This window comes from Nannospalax galili, unplaced genomic scaffold (assembly GCF_000622305.1).
Source record: "Nannospalax galili isolate Female #2095 unplaced genomic scaffold, S.galili_v1.0 scaffold554, whole genome shotgun sequence".
NCBI lineage: Eukaryota > Metazoa > Chordata > Mammalia > Rodentia > Spalacidae > Nannospalax > Nannospalax galili.
Window position 1 is genome coordinate 116,563 of NW_008334095.1, and position 23,438 is coordinate 140,000.

Consider the following 23,438-nt stretch of genomic DNA (forward strand, 5'->3'; position numbering starts at 1 on the left):
CTGCTGCCGCCGCCGCCCGCCGCGCTGGACGCCGCCAAGCCCGACGCCAAGGCCGAGCCGGGCCCCGCGGAGCTGGCGCCCGTCGGGCCGGACGACAAGGACAAGGGCGCGGGCGCCGGGGGGGAGGACAAGAAGGGGGCGGGCGAGGGCGGCAAGGACGGGGAGGGGGGCAAGGAGGGCGACAAGAAGAACGGCAAGTACGAGAAGCCGCCGTTCAGCTACAACGCGCTCATCATGATGGCCATCCGCCAGAGCCCCGAGAAGCGCCTGACGCTCAACGGCATCTACGAGTTCATCATGAAGAACTTCCCGTACTACCGCGAGAACAAGCAGGGCTGGCAGAACTCCATCCGCCACAACCTGTCGCTCAACAAGTGCTTCGTGAAGGTGCCGCGCCACTACGACGACCCGGGCAAGGGCAACTACTGGATGCTGGACCCGTCGAGCGACGACGTGTTCATCGGCGGCACCACCGGCAAGCTGCGCCGCCGCTCCACCACGTCCCGCGCCAAGCTGGCCTTCAAGCGCGGCGCGCGCCTCACCTCCACCGGCCTCACCTTCATGGACCGCGCGGGCTCGCTCTACTGGCCCATGTCGCCCTTCCTGTCCCTGCACCACCCCCGCGCCGGCGGCACCCTGAGCTACAACGGCAGCGCGTCGGCCTACCCCAGCCACCCGATGCCCTACAGCTCGGTGCTGACGCAGAACTCGCTGGGGAACAACCACTCCTTCTCCACGGCCAACGGGCTGAGCGTGGACCGGCTGGTCAACGGGGAGCTGCCGTACGCCACGCACCACCTGACGGCGGCCGCGCTGGCCGCGTCGGTGCCGTGCGGGCTGTCGGTGCCCTGCTCGGGGACCTACTCGCTCAACCCCTGCTCGGTGAACCTGCTCGCGGGCCAGACCAGTTACTTTTTCCCCCACGTCCCGCACCCGTCCATCTCGCAGAGCAGCACGTCCATGAGCGCCCGGGCCGCGTCCTCGTCCACGTCGCCGCAGGCGCCGTCGACGCTGCCCTGCGAGTCCTTAAGACCCTCTTTGCCGAGTTTCACGACAGGACTGTCCGGGGGACTGTCTGATTATTTCACGCATCAAAATCAGGGGTCTTCCTCCAACCCTTTAATACATTAACGTCCCGGGGACCAGACTGTAAGTGAACGTTTTACACACATTTGCATTGTAAATGATAATTAAAAGAAAATAAGTCCAGGTATTTTTTATTAAGCCCCCGCCCCCTTTCTGTATGTCTGTTCGGTCTCTAGGGTTGTTTACTATTCTAACAAGGTGTGGAGTGTCAGCGAGGTGCAATGTGGGGAGAAGACGTTGTAGAATATAAGGTTTGGAAGTCAAATTATAGTAGGGTGTGTATCTAAATAGTGACTGCTTTACCATTTCATTCCAACCTGACAAGTCTATCTCTAAAGGCTGCCAGATTCCCGTGTGTGCAGTATTATAAGTTATCCTGGAGCTTTCTGGTGGATGCAGGCCTTGAGAACAACCTAAATTATGGAGAGAGTTTTAAAATGTTAAACTGTAATTTGTATTTAAGAAGCATTTGTAGTAAAGGTGCCCAAGAAATTATTATATTGGCCATTTATTGTTTGAATTTTCCTTTAAAGAACTGTTTTTTTTTTTCTTTCTTTCTTTTGTTTACTTTTAGACCAAAGATTGGATTCTAGCAAATGCACTTGGTATTCTGAGTATTCAAACAAACAAACAAAAAAGGAAAGCTGTTTCAGTTGGGCAACAGCGCCCATTCAGTTGAATCGGAAGGGGACAAAATTAAGGATTGCCTTCAGTTTGTGTTGTGTATATTTCGATGTATGTGGTCACTAACAGGTCACTTTTATTTTTTTCTAAATGTAGTGAAATGTTAATACCTATTGTACTTATAGGTAAACCTTGCAAATATGTAACCCGTGTTGCGCAAATGCCGCACCAATTTGAGTGATTGTTAATGTTGTCTTACAATTTCTTGATTGTGATACTGTGGTCCATATGCCCGTGTTTGTCACTTACAAAAATGTTTACTATGAACACACAGAAATAAAAAATAGGCTAAATTCATATATATCTTGATACTTTTGTCTCTTTTATTAAGTAGAGCTGATTTTTAAAAGGCCATTCAATTTATAGGGAATTCAAAGGCTTTTTCAGCCAAACTGTGATTTAAACTGCTCCTTTAATTTGAACTGAGACTCTAAAATTGAAAATAGTATTTTTTTCCCTTTTGTGGACAAATTTTACCTGGAGCAGGTTACTTAATAAACACTAGCTTTAAGCAAAATATAGGCTTTTCAGCTGATATCTTTTAAGTTTTTGTGGATATACAGCAAAAAAAAAAAGATTTAATTTTATGTGCATAGCTGTTTACTCTGTGCTTATTTTAAGATCAGTTTATAGAGTGCTTTTTATATATATATTTGTTTCAGGTATCTTGTTTATAGCACTTGGCAAATTATAAAGAAATATATGTATATGGATAGATAGAAGTGAATAATGAACACATATGTAATATATATATAAATATAAATATATAGACAGAGAGCCCTTCAGTTCAGGTACGATTTGCGCTATGGATGCTGCAAACATTTTTGTTTAAATATTTGTATTTATACTTTCTAAGTCAGCATTTATTTTTGTGGCTGTTTCCCCACAATGAAAGAATTCTAATAAAGATGTGCTGAAGTTGCAATGTAGATCTTGCTGAAGTGATCACCTGTTGTAATGACTTTCAGATGGATGTTGCTATTTTAATTTTAAATTATAACAACTTAAAACTCTAGTTACTCAGAAGTAAAATGCCTCTTTCTCCTCTTTTCCCCCATGTTTTGCAACACAGAGGAATTTGATTCTCTTTTCAGTATATTTGTATGATTTAATTTACAGATTTGTTCTTTTTGCTTATACCAAATCAAAGTTTTGTTTTAGTCTGTAATATGCATATATACCACACATATGAGATACATTGAATGTATGTATGCATATATTCCAAGCAAAATGAAAACTTTTTCAAACATTCAGGCAGCCCGGTTGCTATAATTCCAGAAAATAATTAGAAAACCTGAGTTAAAGGTTTAGTAATTAATTGGATCCTGTGGTGAGTCTGTGGAGGACAAGTTGTTCATTTGTTACAGTTGTATAGTCTGAAATGTGTTCTGCAGTAATGCAATAAGCTGGCTACTTCTTACAATGGGCCGACTGAAAAATAATCTGTCCCTAAGATGTTATCAGCAAACACTTAGAGAGTTGTCAGGGAAGGGGGAGAAAAAAAAAAAAAAAACAAAACAAAACTAGTGGGGAAGCAAGTTGGCTAAAGTTGATTTGAAATGGACGTGTAGAATAGTTGATGTTAGAAAATGGGGTGGTTGGATTCTGAATGGAGACAGAGAGAGAGAGAGAGAGAGAGAGAGAAGAGATAAACAATGCCTAGCTAGTTAAAAAAAATAGAAAGATATTAGTTCAACAATGTATGATAAATTACGCATACAGTATCCCTACATGAGCCCATGTGTATAGCTAAAGGCTCGACTACATAGCAAGAAACAGTGCCAGACAAGAGATACCATCTTTTGAGTTGTTGGCCAGGGTGGTCCAAGAGACTTCCAAAATTAAATTATGCAGGTTACTGCCACAGCCCTTGATGACCTCCCAGAACTTGAAGGTAAGACCCTACTGCCAAAGACGAACATACTTTGGACACTGGATTTGGATCAATAGAGCTGCAACTGACCTGCCACCACTTCCCCTGAAGGCGAGCTCTCATAACTTTGGAGAACGTTATGAAGGAGCCAAGGGAAAAACATCAATGGATGATCCAACACCAGCTTCAAGACCAAATAACCACATAAATGGCTAGCACAACAAGAGAAAAGAATGAATGTATCCCAGGAAAAAGTTAAATGCTGGAATCAAATATTTTTTAAAAAAGAGAGGGAATAGGTGGGTGAAAATGGACTAAAACAACTATTTTAATTGTCTCCATTAGTGAGATTATGATTTTCTTAGTGTGAGAATAGAGTCCTCTTAGATATGTCTTGAAATCAAACAATTGCTTAGAACGAATCACATAAAAATTTTCACAAATTAATTACTGTGAAAAATAAAAATTGCATGCTAGTGCCAAAGTTAGTCAAAGGAAATCCGCTTTGCTGCGACCCAAACTCGCTCAATGAAAAAGCATATGCTTAGAAAACAAAACAGTGGTGATTTACTGTTTGTTTCTGCATGGCTTTTACTTGTGAAGTGAGCTTGTACTACCACAGAGTCAATACAGGACTTTGCTTATCAAATGCTGAAAAGAACGTTGAATTCTTACAGTGCAGCAAGAGGGTCCGGATAGTGAAGAAACATTTCTTCCATTTATTTTTCCTCTGGTCAGAATAATATACTTAATGATTTTATAATATTTTATTTGGAAGATAAAGAATTATCACTTCAACGGCAAACTTTGTACTCTGAAGTCAAGAGTTGAAATGGACTTTTTTTGCATTCATAGGGAACAGAAGTGGAAGTCCTCCTTTGGCGCCTCTTCGAGTTGCATGTGAGGTGGATAGGGTTAGAAGGCTGTTTTGTAGGCATTCTGGACATGAAGGGGGGAGTAATACATAGAGAGAGAAAGAACTTGGTAAAGCCTTCTTTGAAACCCAATTATTGTGATCTATCTTATCATCCTCAAGTTATCTTGGTGTGGGTTGGGGGGGGCATGACAGTCTGGCATGGCATTGAGACATTTATTTTTGCAATGTTTTGCTATGTCACCAACTTTTGCCAGTTACAGTGAGTTCATACCAGAAAAATACTTCGAAAACTTTTGAAGTTTGTTTTCATACTTATAATTGTTTTAAATGAAATAGAGGTTGCCCTTTTTGAAATTTTGGAAAAGAAAATGATCACAAGTTCAAATGTGAGACCCTAAATTATAATATTACCGATTTAGAGGTTTTAGTAAATTTACATGAATCTGTATAGATTAAAGTTAATGCAATTATTAATACATAAAACACAGAGGAATAATGTAGAATGGAGCAGTGAGGGAATTCTTCCTAATGTTTCTTCCTCTGGTTACAAAACTGGAAATCAAGCACACATAAAAATCTAAAACTGTTTAATGCAAGTGTCCTTTGGTCCTAGTGATTTCATGCTGCTTCTATCAATGAAACCTAGAGCTAGAGCAGAGAGGCCATAGATGTGTCTTGAAGTGTACTGATCATAATATATGTTTATGTTGGCATATATTTCACCCCAGTAGATGAATAAATTCAGTGTATTAGAACTCTATAAAAGTATGGGGTTTTACAACATATGCTTTCTACATCCTTACTGAGGAATTTGCATGCACCGAAATAATTTTACTTTTGAGAAATTAATTTTGTGAATAAAGTGGTCGGTTGTGTTTGAGGCTGAAAGCCTGTTGGAGAATTAGGTTAACAAAGGGTGAAGGTGAAGATCATTAGAGGTTTTAGGACTGGCTGAGAAGGGTTGTTGGGGTTGTGTAACTGTGCCTAGAGGGCGGGGTTCCTGTACATTCCTACTTCAGCAGATAACCTGCCCTCAACACCACTCCAGCTTCTGCCAGACAGATGGAACTCTGCGACGCGAAAATCTGCGCAGCCATTTCAAGAAGCAGGGTAGGTGAAAGTTGAATTCAAAATTTCACCCTCTTTATGCTTCTGCTCAAGCCTAGAGCCTGGGGTTACAGAAAGAATAGATGTCATTTAGATTTCTCTTTCCCAAACGGAAGCCTACCTGTAAGAGTTAAATGGTGTTCGTGGTCTTCCCGTTAGTATTTCAATTTTCTTTTGCTTCTTTTTTTTTAAGTGTTTCATTTTCCAAATTGTCCTGCCCCATCATTCCTCCACGACCCCCCTCCCCTAACCACCAGTAGTTAACAAGGGGCCACTTCTTAGTTTTCAAACTGACTCTTTCCCCACTCCAAGTTAGTTTCTTGGGGACCTGGTCCTGGAAAGGGAGGCCCAGGGTCTCAGACTGTGAATGTGTGACGTGGTATTGTTTTGTCTTTCTTCCTCCCGATTTGGTGGTGGTGGTTTTTTGTTTGTTTGTTTGGTTTTGGTTTTTTTTCCTTTTTTCTTCTTTTTGCCCTCCACCCAAGGCTCTCCTAGACGTCAGGAGGATAGCACCAAAGACAAAGACTTGAGAATTGGCAGCGCTCTTACCCCGAGACCGGTAAGTGAAAGTGCGTTCTGAGGCACGTGGTGGGGTGGGGAGTGTGTCCCACTGACTGCTGTAGGACCTTTGAACCAGGACTCGGTTCCAGGGCTTAAGTGTTTTTGTTTGTTTTTTGTTTTTTCTTGGAAATTGTTGCCAGCGAGTGCAATTCCCAGACTTAGGTGAAAGAATGCATGATTCATCAACGTTGAAGTAGATCGTAGTGGATTCCTAGAATGAAGATTCTCCAAAAAGGAAAGAAAAGACAGTTTTATATGGAGAAGGCAGGGGGAGACAGCCAGCAGGTCCTCAAGTGGAAGGTAATTCGTTTCATGGCAAGGAGATGTCTGAGTTTTCTGGCTGCTTTCGATTACTAGGGAATTAAACGTTCAAACCCAAGATTATTTCCTCTAGGTATTTAAGATAAAGCTTTTTACTCTATAGACAAGGATACCTTCCCTAGCTCCTCTCTCTTCTCTCCCCGCTCCTCTTTATATGGGGAATCCCCCTCTTCCTCTCCTGTTTTCTGGCCTTGGCAGCCTGGCCCCAAGCTTGCGGGTCTCTGCGGGTCCCTAGGCCGGGGGTGAGGCCAGGCTCGGGGCAGGAATTAGCCCCCTGCTCCGGGTCCCAGTTCCGCGCGCCTTTCACGGGAGGGATTCTTCTTCGCCTCTTGGAAAAACTGGAGAAATGAGCACCGTTCTGGGCTTGACTTTTGTCCCTGCTGGGAATAGCTCAGTTCCCGGCTTTGGAAATCTCAGGCAAATAATTGATTCTTAATGCACACTTAGGAGCCTGGCTGTCCCAGAGTGGCTGCGAGTGCGCCCTGCTCAGGCTGCCTCCACCCCAGCGCCCCTGGGGCCGGGAGCGGGGTCCCTTCGGCCTGTGCGGTGCGCCCCGGGGCAGGGCTGAGGATGAGGGAGAGGGGGATACCGCGGGGCTCCAGCGCTCGGAGTGCAAAGCCGGCCGCGGCCGGGTCTCGGGTTTGGAGATCAGGCGGAGGCTGCCGAGCTGGGCGGGGGTCGAGGATCCGGCTACCGGCCTTGCGCCCCTGCCAGCGGCTCCCTGCGGAGGACGCGGCGCTGCCCGGGAGCCGCAACGCGAGGGCGCTCTTGCCCAGCGCAAGCCCGGCGGCCGCCGTGCGGGAAGAGGCCTCTGGAGCCGCGCGCCGGGCACCTTTCCTTCCCGTGGTCTCCTCTCCTTTTCCTTCTGGAAGTAGTTTCTTTTTGTTTGCCCGGCGCGCTTTCAGGTCTCAGCGCTCACTTGGCAGTTGGTAGGGGCGTTTTCTACAGCAGACATCCTTTCTTGGTTCAGTCCCGTCACTTCGGCCTCCTGCTGCTTTTCGGCCCTGGACTGGGGTCATCCGGAAAGAGGAGCCTCGGGGTGGGAATTCCCGGAGCGCCCGGAGCCGCCTGCAGCTGGGGAGGCAGAAGTGGGGGCAGGCGGCCTACAAATCATGGAGATTCGCCGGCTGTTTTCTTCATCCTGGAAAGAATGGACTCGGAGGGATGGAGCGGGGCGCTTCCACCTGCCTCTCTCTCCCTCCCGCCATACCCAGTTTCTTGGTCTCCACACCTCTACATCCTGGCCCTCTAGCCAAACGTAAGGTAGGCAGAAATCCCGTAGTTGTGATAGGAGAAAGGCACTTGAGATTATAACAAAGCATCCAGGACCGTGTATGGGAAGCCCTGAAGGGAGATGTCCTAAGTCTTTTCCGAGGCCGGTAGCCTGTGGCATTTAACTGTTCCGCCTGGCGGAGAAGCCGCAGGGGAGGAAAGCGCCGAGCGTTTGGTGAGGTTTGGAGCCTCCAGAGGGAAAGAACAGGCGAAAGGACCTGCTCAGTAACCGTTTGGAAATTCGTTTTGGGCTCAGGTTGAATTTTTTCTACATTGCTAAAAGCTCCGAATTCAAGCCTCCTTCTTCCGCTTCTGTTTCCTTCGTCCTCATTCGTTCTTCGAGTCAGAATCGGTGCGTTCTAGGCAGCAAAGGTCTCTTCCCGCATAGGCACAGTCGCTTTTAAGAATCCCTGTGATTGAGCGGGAAGACTGAGCACTGTAATGGGGTTAGAGAGTGTTGTCTCTTGGCTCTTTCCTTCTCTCGTGGCTCCGAAATTTAATGACCTGGTCATTGTTGTTTGAAGTTAAATTATCTGTTAAATTAGCCCTCAACAATAACTGATGATATTTCCCTTTTTGGTCTGGATGCTCCTGAATTCTTGGCCCTAGAAGGAAATGACAGGAGTAAAGGCCAGGTTGCACACTGCTATACAAAGACTCATAATCGAGATTTATGCGCAGCGATAGTATGGAGGCAAAATCACTTTCTAGATAGTTGAACCTTATAAATTGGGAATTCTTTCAAAGACCTGTGTTTCAGAAATCTAAAGGATGCGTGTGGATGAGCATCTTTGTAGAGGACGCGGACAAGATTTCCATGACTGTTCCGAGATTTTAAAAACGATTAACTGCAGGAAACCCGAAATGTTTTTGTTTTGTTTTGTTTTTATTAAGATGAGCATTCTAGAAATCTAAAGCAGTGATTTATTTGGGTCTTGGTGTTCATTTTTACATTTACAGTTTGAAATCATCTTGAAATAATGCCGATTTCCCCTTTTCTTGTTTCACGAAGCTTACATAGCCATGGGAGAGAGGGCTTTCATAGATACTGAGGAAATGATAGCTTCCTCATTTATTATAACAGATAGCCCAAAGAATCTTCAAACCCAGTAGTACCGTAGTATTTTGATACAGCTTTGAAAAGAAAAAAGCACGATTATGTGTTTTTCCTATTAAGATGTACTGAATGAATAATTAGAGACTAGGATGAAGGTTGAAAAATTCAGAGCAAGAATAAGGTGGTAATTTTATTATTTGATACTTTGATAATTTCTATAATTAATGATGTGATTTTAAAGGTTGGCAAAGCTTTCTTGGGAAAAAAAGAGTAGTCTTCCCCCCTTATCAAAAATACTCTGGGAAAAAAATTAAGTAGCATCAGGTGGAACTGACAGCAGGTATTGTTTCTTTCTTTCTTTCATCATCTATTTTTCTGAAAAATATACTATTAATTAAACACTGCAAGCTCTGATTGCAGGTTGGAGGACTAAGATCGATCATTGCTGTGTCGATAGCGCTCTCTATTGCTATGTTGATGCATGTCTATTTATGCAGAGGCCTTCAGTTGTTTACTTACATGTTTTATCATCTCCCTGGATTACTGCCTCACGTTGCTTTATGGAAGGACCTTATGTAGGAAATGGAACACACTGAACCGTCCATTTCACCTGATAGTGAAGTGTGACAGTGCAACCAGTTTAGAAAGTCTTTATTCATCCCTGCCTTTTAGTAATTAGAAACATGTTTCTGATTCAAACCTCTAGCAGCTTGGAATCTTCCATTCTTTTCTTCAAAAGAAAATCAATCATTATATTGAAGAAAAGTGGTGTTTCAGTGAAACAGAAAAACATGATTTGGTGATGTTAAGTTGAATAGGATGAAACTGACAAATGAGACATCATTTTCAGATGGCATGGGCATGGCTAGTTAGCCTCACAAAATAAGCTCACCGTTTGGGATAACCATTGAAATATAGATATATGGCATTTGCTGTACAACAACTGCTAACTGTAAATTATGCCAGGGGTCCTTATCCTGAAGAAAGCATTCTGAAGCTTTGAATATATCTGAAATCCACGTGTGCACATATATTCTATTGTGTAGTGTACATGTGTGCCTACATTTTATGAAGATAGGCCTGTCTTTACCACCAATACATCACATAATTATACAGGGAGGTATAGGCCAGGACTCAACACTTAGAAACAGGCTATCCGACCGTTCAGTGTGTCTGTTGTCAGTGCAAGGCAAGGGGAGGTGGCGAGAAATCCACGTTTATTGTCCCCTTTTGTCATTATAAAATGTTGAAAGGTTGCTTGAAAATTGACAAACAAAAACAGAAGTTGCCTGACTTATTGAGGACTATTTAATACACATTCTGTGGGGCGTTTCTCAGTGTGGAGGACCAGCCCCAAGGCCATATTAACAATAAGGAGTATGTGTGCCCAAGGAGTCCAGGAACCCTATTTTTCTTTCTTTTGCCGAGCCCTTCACCCAATCGAGGTAAGGTATACAGAAAAAACAAAATCCCAAATTCTTTATGTGATCTCAAGGACCTTGGGGGATGGAACATGGAATGATTCTCCTCCTCACCCTGGAGAGCTTTACTCAGCATTGTCCAATGATAGAAGGGCTGCTGAGCCGGGAGGCAGCAGGCAGAAGGTGGGCCATTCCAGGGATCTGAAGTTTGCAGAAGGTTGAAAGGAGTGGCAGAGAGAGCTATCTTTATTTGTTTGGTTTGGTTTGCTTTTTCTTTCCCGTGTCAAGCCTTTGAAATTAGTACAGTGAAGTGACTGCCGGGTAACCAAGACCTCCAGGCCCTCTAAGGAGGCTGGGATTCCAGAGCATCCCATGGTGAGCAGGACTTACAGCTACACACTGGCCCACCCTTCCTGAATCTTTTACGCACACATCTTTTACGCACGCATCTTTTAACACACTCCAGCTCGTCCTCACGTGCGTGGTGTAGTGGACAGTGTTGACTTGAATTGCTCTCTCGCTCCAAGCCTTTCCTGTGAATGAACCAGAAAACACTCGACAGGTCGTGAATAATCGTTTTAATGAGTGTGCAAAGCGTGCGACGGGGTGCACCGAGCTGTCGGGTTAAACAAACAACTTGTACTCTGACCAAATCGGATTGTTAAAGTGCAAAGTGATGTCAGTACCATTCCCACCACTTTTCGAAAATCCACAGATCTGACACGCAGGAGTCCAATTTTCCCCATTAAAGAAAAATAACAATATTTTTCAACCATGTGTGATCTTCTTTAATACTAACCGGAGCCAAGCAAGACCTCATTTGAGAATCATAGTCTTGTCTAACTGAAAAGCAAGCCTAAAGTAAAGAAGCACCAGGAGGAAGTAAGGACAGATATGGAGACTCTGGGAGAGAATTTCTTTTTGATAGTTCACACATCATTGGTGACCAGGATTGTAGAAACTCTTCCTCCAAACAAATGGGAGGGTAATTTATTCTCATACTAATACCAGGCTGTAGACTTGCAAGGACTCTTCTATCAGAAACTAAGTGACGCATTTAATGTTTGCAAGTGAGCGGGAAGGAATGTTTTCAAAGGGAACAATTTGGAGGAAGCCAATAAAAAGAATGCTAACAGGCCCCATGTGAAACAATGATAGCGATTCTCCAAAGATCACACTCACTCAGAAACAGTTTTGTTTCTTTCCGAGCCTATGAAAAGATTCACTTGAAAAGTAGGAGTAATCTTAAAAGTAGGATTCATATGAAAAGTAGGAGTAATCTTAAAAACATTTCTGAAAAGGAACTTCTTCGGCATATCCCTTCCAGAAAGAAGTTGGCAGTGATGAGGAAGGTATAACAATGTTTCCCCTGCCTATGGCTTAGAACTACGGCTTAGAACTACGTCAGACAGTGTGGCCACCGTGCTTCCAAGTCACTCTGCCAGTTCTGTGTGCCCAGCGTCCTCAGCTCCTAAAGTCATTGAGAGATGAAGGTTGGCATTATTATTGGATTAAATATTATGCATTTTTTTCCTTAAAGATGGAAAGCATGTGATGGCCCACTGTCTGTACAGTTATGTGTTCTCTTAAAATTTTAATCAGTTTGGAAGAAAGAAAATGTTAAGCGTGCACCACACTTGAAGATGGAAGCTTGGGATTTTCCCACTTAACTCCTGTCTTGTTATCTACATACCTGTATGTCTGTGCTTCTGACCATCTGTGTCACATGTACGTATATATAAGTGATAGTAAGTACACAGACGAATTGACCTAAAATGTAAACTGAAGTGTTTGACAAAGCAAGTAAATTCTTAAGCAAGTCCCTGTAGCTTTGTTATTACCAGACTCAAAATTTGGAAAAGACAACCAGGGGGTTAGGACAGTAGTTTCAGTGATTTTGACTGACGTCTAGTGATTATCTGTATCAGACAGCATCAATTCAAAATATCCTCCATTTTTAAATGAAATTTAGCAAAAAAAAAAAAAAAAATGACAACATCCAGAAGCGTCCTCTGTAATTGTGGAAATTCTTTTCAGGCATTCAAGAGACTGGAATTATTGTCTCCTAGATGATCCTCCTCTCGGGCTAACTGACTTGAAGAATTTCAGGAGCCAGTGAAAGGATGCATCCATTTCTGTTTTAGGTATACAAACAGCAAAGCTAGAGGCCATGCCTGCTTGTTTGTGTATCTAGGTTGTTAAAGAACTGCACTATCAAAACATTAATTGCATTGGAAAGACCAGAGAGTTTGCTGTGGAGAGAATTGCTTTATTGACTTGATACTCCATGGAATCTGTTTGAGGGGGATGAGGTTGTGAACCACTCATAGGATGCACCCTTTCCCCAGAGGCTCATAAGGAGGGCACAAGATTGAAACAGGCCAAGTTAAAGGGGAATGATCTTAGATGCTAGGACGGTCCTGAGCACAGGGTACCGCAAGGAAAACCAGATGAATAATGTCCTTATTTGAATTTGGGGAAGGGAGAGTGATTGAATGACTTTAAAAAAATCATAGTGTGTGTGCGTGTGTGTGTGTGTGTGTGTGTGTGTGCATTATTCCTAAATCCCATTTCTTTCATGGCTGCCAAGTTTTGTATTCAGAATTTAGGTTATCTTGCTTCCGAATCCTACATCGGTATGAATCATCCCTGATCATTTATAGTTTTTGGCTTAATTACTAGTTTTCAGCTTTAAATTACCAATAAGCTAATTAATCTGACTAATCTTCTTAAACTTCTGGTGAATAGTATAATAGCTGCAACAACAACAAGAAAACCAGAAACTGCAACAATAATGGAAAATAAACTGTTTCCAGAGAGAGACCCCATTGGTCTACTATAGTGGGCCTTTAAAAATGGCCATGATCACTTTGGAATCCACATCCCTTGTAGCTGGGGGCATGTCCTGCTGAAGAGGTCCTATAGAAATCAGGCTGGGAAGGAAACTGGGACAGAGGCACAAATATGATCTTGAGCAGAGGGTGGGGTGCCTTCTGGCTTATGCTCTTCTAGTGAGCAGGCAAGCTGTTATATTTAGGAAGTATGTATTAGTATTAGCATTCACAAAGCTAAGGAAGTTGAGAAGGATAGAGTTCTGGAGTTCCCAGGGAATCCAAAGAGATCATGAACCCAGTCCCTAAAGCAAGACATGGAACCTAAGGGGGTCGACCTCCCACCCCACCCACCCAAGATGAGCTCTTTTGATTGCTTTAGGGGTAGAAGACCGAGAGGCATAGGGAATGGAATTAGAGGGAGGAGAGCACTCTGAAGAGATTCTTATCTGGTGGTAGCCTAATTGGGGAAAGCAAAGCCTGTTTCCCCAGATGTAAGAGATGATTTTAGGAGTTGTGCACATGTCTAGGTGAGAGAACAGCCACTAGGTCCTGGGTCTAGGCAGCAAGAATCTGTCAGTGGGTCTCTACCTGTAGCACTCCAACCTCCTTTGACCCCAACAGTCTCATCTCCTGAATACCCAGCCCCACTCTCCCACAAAAAAGGAAAATGAAATTAAAAGGAAAATAAAGCAGGAGGGAATTAAAGGTAATGTTTATCAGGCAGCTGTTAGGGCTAGCACAGGTTTGATAATTGCCTCCATTTGTGAGACAAGAAAGAAAGCTGGTTAGAGGTGAGGAGAGCACAGACTGAGATAGGGATTCCTTGAAAGTTCAGCACCTGGGGCAAGAAGGAGAGGGATCTTAGCTTTGCACCAGAGTAAGAAGGGTGAGGGACAGGGGAAGAGAAACCTTGACTGTACTAACGCAGCCCTGGAAAGGTGGGAGGAAACATGCCGGACACCTGGAAAAGTACAAAAGTAACAGCATACAGATTAGCCAGTTTGCCCTCCAGAAACTTTTTATTAGGCATTTTCTTCAAACCCACATGCTCATACATTAAAAATCAAACATTAGTTCAAGGCAGGAAGGAAGGGACAAGGAGCAACTCCCCCTGCTCCGATGATCTCCACTATTCATGGAAAGGAGGCGGGACAATCTTTTTTCTTGCTTTCTAGTCCTTTCACTTTAATGAAAAATTTCCAATTTGTGAGACATTATTTCATTAAGAATTAGCAAGGAAAGAGGCACTCTCATTTCTAGGAAAAGGGCCACCCGAAGTGGTACTCAGTCTCATCAGCCTTCCTAAGTCTGCCTTGGAAGGCAGCTCTGACTGCATCTGGGTATTGACCCACTCCTCCATGGCAACCCAGACTTTCTCCACATCTGGGGTTTAATAATGCCTACAAATTTACCCTGGCTCTTCTGGAGATACACTTCTGGAACTTAAATTTCAAGTGGAGCCTTCATATTCAATTTAATTTTAACTAAACTGTTTTTAAGAAAAGCATTCCGTTATTGTGATTCTTATATTAAGAAACTAGCTAGGACTTATTCCAGTAAGGAAATTAAAGTTAGTCAGCATCAGTAGAAAACGTGATCCTCAATCTTGTTTCACGAACTCCGTAAATTTGACTTTTGCAAACTTATTTTCTGATACCCTGTATTTTATCATATATGACTGAGAACTTCTGAGCTAACACAGATGTACGTAACTGAGAGAAAGTAACTTTAATGATTCCATAATGTTGATATTTGATGCAAAGAAACAACAAAAGCAGTTATTTCACAAATCTTTTAGAGTCATGCAGAAACTCATGTGTTTTCAAAGTTTACAGACCCATTGAACTAAATAGGCTTCTATAGCCCAATATCTAAATAAATCCTTAACCAATAGAAACCATATGTTTAAGTGCTTATGCATATACAGAATATATGACATACTGCATGCATCAAGTGCTGATTATTTTTATGAAAACTGAAAGTCAAACAAATATTAGCATTTCTTTTAAAGCACCAATAATTGTCGTTTGCAAATACTGAAGGCCAGCCAGAATCACTGCAGATGGCTTCAAATGTATTGTAAGCAAATATAGATTTTCTTTCCACATTGGGATATGCAAGAATGAGGAATTTAGAGTTCAATGGAATGAAGATTCTTTTAGCACTAAGCCAAGACGTACAAATCCATCCTTTATTCACATTCTATTAAATAAAACTAAGCACACATTTTCACAAGTGGAAGTAAGAACAAGTCAAAGAAAGAACAGTTTCAAATCATGTTAACATTTTTTTTTTTGACAACAAAGACTTTTTTTTTTTTTTTTTTTTTTAAGGAAGATACAGCTAGGTCTGTTGTACTAGTGGCAAAACAAAATATCTGAGCTATGGGCTTAGGGGCATTTAGTGGATTTATAGTCTTAATATTTGTGAAGAGTTACATTACTCTGAATAAGGCAGTGCAGTTATCTTTCTTAAGGAAGGAGTGGGTTTCAGGGATGGGTATGAGCAAGCATCTTAGCCACTGTTCACTGCAGTAAAGAAAGGTTTCTATGACAGGAGCAGATCTACAAAGGTCTGTCTGTCCTAGCCTGTTTAGTGTCTTTTAGGAACACTTTTAAAAAACAAGCCTGCCACTAGGCTCTGGCTTGTAGCCCTGACTTCACAGCCAGCTTTCAGTGACTTGTGGCTCCATGTAGCAGTCTAGTTATAATCAAAGAAACAATGGACAGGAAAACTCAAGTTACAGTCTTATCAATGAAATTCTCATTGGCAGACAGAATAGGGAAATGGGACGGTCCAAAATAGCGTAGTGGGAGGAGGAGGAGGAGTTTCCTTTAGGTGAGTTTTGGGAAGAGGCAAAATAAAATACCGTTTAGGGATTGGGATTAATCGCGCAGTTTAAGTACGAATCTGCCGGAAATCGTGTTCTGTGCAAATGAAAATGAAGGAATTTTATGCATATTCTAATTTCCCTCTTTGGCTGCTATTTCGGAGGAAGAGACTTCTTTTGCTGATGGTAGGACTTTTTTGTTCTGCACAGGAAATGTGTAAATGAACACATTTTTTCTCTTTTTTTCCTCCCCACTTCTCTCCTGCGCTCCCTCCTCCCTCTGTGGACCACCTTCAGTAGTTAAGGCACTCAGTTCCACCTCCGGTCCCAGCCTGCATCCCAGTCCCAGGATGGGAGGGGGCAGGCCCGCGGCACAGGGGACGTTGGGCGCCTCCCTGTCGTCAGCCCTTTGGGAGTTAAGGTGGACTTTCTGTTGCATCTTGGACATCAATAGATGTAGAAGGTGAGGGGTCTTAAGTTCAACGTGATGAAATACTATCTGGAAAGCCATTTCCTTTCAAAACCAGAATCTCAGCAGAAGAGCTTAAAAGCGATCCTATAAACAAAATGATGAAGACTTATCGACCGTCAGCTCCAGGCCGACACACTTTCCATCCCACGCCTTTGGAGCACAAACAGGAACTAGTAGGAGTGGTGAATTTTCATTATCACCGAGACCAGCCAGAGGCCTCCTAGGTCTGTTCTGCTGTGTCAGGCCCCTCATGTTGACAAGTGCACGGGCTCCCGAGGCCTCTCAGTCTGGTGGAGTCTGTGAGGGACTCGAGACCGGCTAGGAAATGCGTGTGGGAAGGGCGTGGACCGCGGGGCAGCAGGGATGGAAGGGGATGCGGAGAGGAAGAGAGGCGCTCCCCCTCTCTACGTCCGCGCGCAGGGCAAGCTTTGCAGAACTTCGGGGCGGGGCGAGGGAAGACGTAGACAGGCAGAGGTTCACCGCTCCGGCTCTCGGGATAAACAAAACCTTGGGGACAGCCTCTTTCTTTCCTATTCAATTTTTAAAGCGCCGGCAGAGCGCCCACAGCAAGGGAGCCCGCGGGAGCCATGGCTCCTGCCGGGCGCCGGGAAAGGAGGGCGCAGGTTCCGGGGCCCCCGGAGGATGCTCGGGGCTCGCGAGCCGGAGGGGGCGGAGGGCGGGCTGAGGTCCCGTGGGGTGGCCCGCCGACCCTCTCCAGGGATCCCCCTCTCTGGAGCTCGGGCACCCCTGGAAGCGCGCGAGCCTCAGGGCAGCCGGGCGCAGGTTCCCTCGAGAAGCGCTGCAGTGGTCCCCAGCCTGGAGGAGACCGAAGGATGGAGAGAGCCTGGTTTCTCCATCTAAAGGACCAGGGCCCCCGAGGCGGGGAGGCCATAGCGGCCTGGGTTCGGGGTGGGGTGTCTCCGGCCAAGTCGCACCTCCTCCCCAGGTCGTGACCCGGACCCTCAGCTCGCACCCTCCCCTGGCGCACGCGTCCTGGGACACACTGGGCCAGTCATGCGGGTGAAGGATGGCGTGGGCGCCGGGGGCCCCCATCTTTCTAGTGGCTGGTGACGTCTTAACTTTCTTCAATTCTCTTTCTTCCCAAGATTTTCCTTTAAATGCCCTCACTTGTTAACTTTGGGAGTGGAAGGGGCAGAAGGCAGAAGAGTCCCAAGGTTTCTGGCTTTTCACATCAGCTGTCCCATTCTGAAACGCTGGCACAAATTTGCAGCAGCAGCTGTAGATTTGATTTGGGTCTCTTCCTCCAGGTCCTAGGCCGGTGTCCGTCCTGAGCAGCCCGGCAGTGGCATTGGCAGGGCGACCGGATTCGTGGGTGGCTTCCTTAAGCTTGTGGCCTTTATGGTTAGTGGATGCCCTCAGATCAGCTGACCTGTCCTCCACAGCTCAGTTGAGAGGCTGGAGAAACACGAGTTTTACGCACACACATTGCTGTAATTTCTGTCGCTCTGCCCCCAAAGGGGACAAGGCGAGGCTAACGACTGCTGGAAGTGTTTTCCTAGGACTTCCTCATATCCGTGAGGCAAAGATTTTAGGATGTGGAAAGCTTTCCCGTTACATCTTGCTGTCTTTGTTTTACGTCTGTATTAAGAGGTCAAGATCTTAGGAAATTAAGCTAATCTCTTGTAACCAATTTGAGGCAGAAACTGAAAATTTTCTGGTATTCCCCTGCTGTATTATGACTGGGCGTTTTTGAACCTCATTCTGTTGTCTTCGGAGCTATCCCTGTTCTCTTTCTTTCCGATAACTTTGTTTTGTTAAATGCCATACACACTTTTTATAACCAGAAAAAGGTTGGGAAACTGTAAAGCCTTCTGACAGTCTGCATATATTAAAATATGCATTCTACTGAGCACAAGTTGTGTAATCCATGGATTATCCCCTTAGAGCATTTTATGTTCCACTTCCATTGATCGTAAACTAGTGAAATTATATAACCAATGAGCTAATAACCATGAAAGTAATTTGAAAGGTTATAATTGCTAATCAAATGTAAAGCATATTTATTAGCATCATTATTAAAAGGTGCCAGAGGGATACAGATAAAACCTGTTCCTATCCTCTGGGAACTTACAATCTAGTTGGGCATAAATAATGAAATGTAAATTGATCGAAACAGCTACTAAGCAATGTTCATTCTCTGGCATGTTGAAGACATTCAGTAAATGATTGCCTCACATTAATTTGCAGGCGTGTCATTCTTTTAACAGAAATATAATACTGATAAGTAAAGGAAAGATTAATTAGGAAATTTTAAATGGAAAAATGAATTTGTCCTTTACAAGTCACATAGGAAGATTGGGAATGTGCATGCTGTTTGCGGGACAGCTGGTAGGTACAAGTGCAGGATATGAGAGAGGCCCCATGACATTGTAAGAAACCTTACGAGATCCTTAAAGTTGACACATTTTTATAAATTCGATTATGTGTATGTGTGTCTCTGTCTGGGTATGTGCGCAAGAGTGCAGACGCATCCTGTCCCCCTGGGCCTGGAGTTTCAGGCAGTTGTGAGCCACCCAGTGTGGGAACCAAACCCAGGTCTTCTGCAACAGTAGTGTATACTCTTAACCACTGGACCATCTCTCCAGCCCCTTGACATTGATAGTTAAACGAGTCTAGCTAAGTACTGAATATAGAGGAAATCTAGGAGGAGTAAGAAAAGATTTTGGCTCTGTTCTGGAACATGATACTGCTTAAGAAGGGTTATCATTACAGTCATCATTGAACCCCTTCCTCCAGTTTGTCTACAATGGAAAATACACTGAAATGACAAACTCAGGTGTGAGCCCTGATAACACATTGGGCAGCAGTACCACTGGATCTGCATCATCCACTTATTCTTCTTTATCAATAACAACTAACACCAGACAGGTGGTGACTAACATCTAGATATCTTTGTCATTTAGCATATCTACCCATATTCCTTTGCAGTGATTTTTAATTGGGAATGGTTTTGTCTTTCTATCCACCCTCTGAGGCTGTCTTGTATCAACAGCATTTTTTAGTTAGAGCAACTGTTGGAGGGATATTACTTGCATCTGGTATGTAGAGTTCGGGGATGCTGTTGAACACCCTGCAATTCAGTCTCATCCCTCAACTTCAAATTCTCCTATCCAGCCTGTCAGTGGAACTGAGGTTGAGCAATCCTCAGGCGTGGGAAGGAAGCATGACCTCTCTCTCTGCACAGCTGCCCTATGAGACCTAGGATCTAACTTTTATTACAGTACGAGTTTCAATTGGAAAGATTTTTTTACTTAGTGAGACAAAAATAATCAAAGATGACAGGATCTTTGACTTGACATGAGGCCTTAGAATGGGAAAATCATAAGGGTACCTGCTTGGATTTCTGTTTCTTTTTTTTTAATGTATAAAATGAGAGTTAGAAATAATCTTTAAGGATTTGTCATCTGAATGCTATTTGTTAAATTAATACAATGTGCCTTTGGAGTTGCTTAGCAACTTATGGAAAGCTTTTTAAAAAGTTCATTTGTTTGTTTAAAACCAGGGTAGGTTGCATATTATTAGCTACATTACATAAATCAACAAAGAAATATACACTAAAAATGGAATAAGATGTTTCAACACATTTTCTGCTCTCCGTGTTTGGCAATTAAAACATTCTAATTGTCTGGTAGAATTGCATCAAATGTTCACCAGCAGTATTTATGTATGAAACTTGAGCGTAATATTGAGGGTATAAGAAAACCAAAGGAGAAAAACATTAAACAGGTTTGTCATAAAATATATGTTTATCTTAACCTTTCTTCTTCAAAAATCTTATCTACTAAGTACTTTTATCAGACACTAATTATACACTTTCTGAAAAGAATTTCTCCAACACTCTTCAGTGTCTGCACCCTTTAATCATGTCTCATTACATCTATCTAATCCATATCTTTTTCACATTGCTAGGGCTCATTAACAGTTTTAAAAGCCTATCTTGGCCATTATCATTGCTTACAATCAAAATGAAAATATTGCCAATAATATTTTATTTCTGAAATGTAATGGACCATATCACTTTTGTTACGAAACTGTTCTCAAATATTAACGAAACGTTGGCTTTCATGAAGGTAGGAAACCATCAGCGTTGGTGAGGTGTATCTGAAACCCTTGAACCACCTTTTCTAAAGGGTTATTTTTGCAAACTGTGGTAACAGAATCATCAGTCACTTTGAAAGGAAGTGAACCTTGATGAACAAGTTGGCCGATCCTATGATACCACAGATGTGTAAAGCAACACAGGTGTGAGCTATAAAACAGGATAAGTAATTTTCAGAATCTAATCTATTAGTCACATTAAAAATGTACAAACTTGGATGGATCTTCTTCATCTTCTGTATCAATTCCTTTAATTGTTATAAACAAACATACCAAATAGCCCATTCCAATAATGACCTACAAGTACTGTATTTCCCATAACTTTAACTTTGGCTGGTACATCATTTTCTTTTTATGGTTTTCTGATTTCTGAAGATGAGAGTCTCATCGAATTCGTAATTTCAGTTACATGACTAAAATAGGGCCTCCTGATAATACGTTCTCAAGACTTGGAAGTCAAATTCTGTCTCTCAGAATATAACTACACAAGGCTAATAATTCTCTGAATGCTTCCTCCGTTACTATAATCAAGCTTGAGACTAAAGTTATCATTATTTTATGAATTTTAGGAAACTTTTAATGGTGTTTTAAAACTTGGATAATGAAAACTCATTGTCCAAATGGGTGACATTTAGACCAGTACCCCGGGGCTGTTGTAGAAGTAGAGACAGAATTAAACTTTCGTTCTTCTTTGACTTTTTCCTGTTTGTCCATTCCTACCAGATAGAAATCGCTTCTCACTGAGTATTTTATTGCATATTTCTTCAGGATTTTTTTCTTTGAGAATTTTTTATTTCTTTTGATTTCTTCTTGTTAGTTTTACCTCAGCTTGTTTGTGGAGATTAGAAACTAGCCAAAACCACGTGGTACCATATGCCAGCTGGTGAGCTCAGTTTGCATAGCCAGACCTTTAACATAGTCCTCTAAGATCCTTTCTCTTAGCAAATTGTCTCTTAAATTTCTGTAATTTCTTCATAAGAATTGGGGGTAAGTTTTCATGTGTTTAATTACATACAAGAAGTCCATATTTGTTTGGGGTGGTTATTATTTATTTTTCCTTGTTTTAATGAATTTTCTTCATTTATTATCAATTAACTTACTTCTGTTAATACACCAGTATTTGTTAAACTTACCATAAAAATAAAAAAAATGATAATATGGTATTAATAGTCTTTAAAACTAATTTTTGTTTTTGTCATTTTGTAATCTTATTTTTGTGTTTGTCTTTCCTTATTAAGAAACTTTCCCTTTTCTGTACTGATCATCTGTTTTCTTGTTTCTATATTGTTATTTTCAGAGCTTTATTCCTGATGGGTACCCTGAAGGCTGGTATGATCATCCACATCACAGCTCAGGTGTGCTGATCTCAAGCTGACATTTCTAAGGAGAAAGCACCACAACGCCCGTGCTCTCAACAAGTGTCCAGAGAAAGTTGCTTCAACACTCTTTAAAAAAAAAAAAAGTTCCCCATTCAGCCTCCTCCAGTCTCTGAATTACTGCATAGAATTTTAAACTCATTCAGATCTCTTCCATGTCTGAATTCATGATCATCTTCCTATCTTTTGGTTCCACAAATAAAGAAGAAATAATAATAAATGAGTGAAATTGTTTTGATCTCACTGAATCACTCTGAGCTCAGCCAACCCCACTGGACTAATTCACCTTGTCCTTTTTCATTGCCTTAAGTCTCTCTAGATATTTTGTAGCAAAGCTCTCCTCTGTGCGTTTGCCTAGCTGGAAAGAAGAACACTGGAGCTGTGGCGCTTGCCTTTGCTCTTGAAGTATATACCCCCCAAAAGCTGAGCTCTCTCGATGATGGGGTATGAGTGGCAAGCACCATCTTTCCTTTATGTTGCATAGCAGCTTTTACTTCTTTATCCTGGGTGCCACAGTTCTTGCTGGTGTGAGGTCGTTATGGTTATGAACTGACTCCTCTTGTAGGAGGCATTGGGAGAATTTTGTCCTAGCAATCAAGAGGTGTGTGCCTAGATGATTAACCTGGGCTGCAGATGTAGCTCAGTGTCCCTAACCTGGTTAAGACCCTGGATTCAATTTCTCGTACCCATAATGAACTGAATCAAGAGACTGCACTTCTATACTAAGTGAAAGGAAAAAGCCACTATTACTTATCTTTATTACTTATTTTTCATAAGTAGGCAAGACATTTTAGTGTACATTATCTTGAAATGATAATGAACGGATTTGTGTGGATTATAATGGGAGAGGCAGCCACAAGAAATCTTAAAGAATGAGCACAAGGTGAACTTCAACATTAACACAAACGGTGCAAAGTTATCTTGAAAAAGCAAGTTATTTCCTCTGCAATAAGACTTCATTTAAGAGCTACTAGAGGCATTGACATATCCACAGAGAAAATGGTAGCAATGAAAGCAGATAAAGTCAGAAGCGAAAAAAAAAAAACTATTTAAATATGGTTCAGAGATGGAGGGAGGGCTTCATGACATAGGTCTTCAGTCGCAATGAAAATCTCGATCCTCTTGTAAAGGAGCATTAATTTAAATTTGGTGCTGATAACTGCTCAAATAATAAAAGTAACTGCATTCTAAGTCCATGTTTTTCAAGTAATATTCTTTTATTTTTTCCTGGATGGGGTTTCCCTAGTTCCAGCCTGCCTGGAACTCACTATAGACCAGGCTGGCCTTGATCTCACAGAGATCCACCTGCCTCTGCCTCCTGAGGCCTGAGGGCTGAGATCAAGGGCGTGAACCAGGACATCCAGCATTCGAGCAATAGTCTTGATTACTTGGCTTTCAAAGCAGTTTTTTTAGAAAACACACTAATCACAGAAATTAATATATTATGTGTAATGAGAGTTACCATTAAGAGTGATATTCAATGTCTTCAGTGGAGTTTTTTATTTGTTGTTGGTCATTAATGAAGAATTTCATTTCTATGGCAAAACA

At 42.6% G+C, this 23,438-nt stretch overlaps 1 protein-coding gene and 1 long non-coding RNA gene across 2 annotated transcripts; both read left to right on the forward strand.

Annotated features, from left to right (window-relative positions):
• Window positions 1-2,069, forward strand: Foxg1 (forkhead box G1; the record flags this gene model as incomplete). Its single annotated transcript, XM_008829249.2, has 1 exon — window positions 1-2,069. A coding segment is annotated over one exon (1,131 nt), but the record flags the coding sequence as incomplete, so codon positions are not given.
• A 2,757-nt stretch (window positions 2,070-4,826) lies between these two features.
• On the forward strand, window positions 4,827-23,158 carry LOC103730929. Its single transcript, XR_607117.2, has 3 exons — window positions 4,827-5,630; window positions 6,113-6,186; window positions 21,812-23,158. It is a non-coding gene; the product is annotated as an uncharacterized LOC103730929 (long non-coding RNA).
• The last annotated feature ends 280 nt before the right edge of the window (window positions 23,159-23,438 follow it).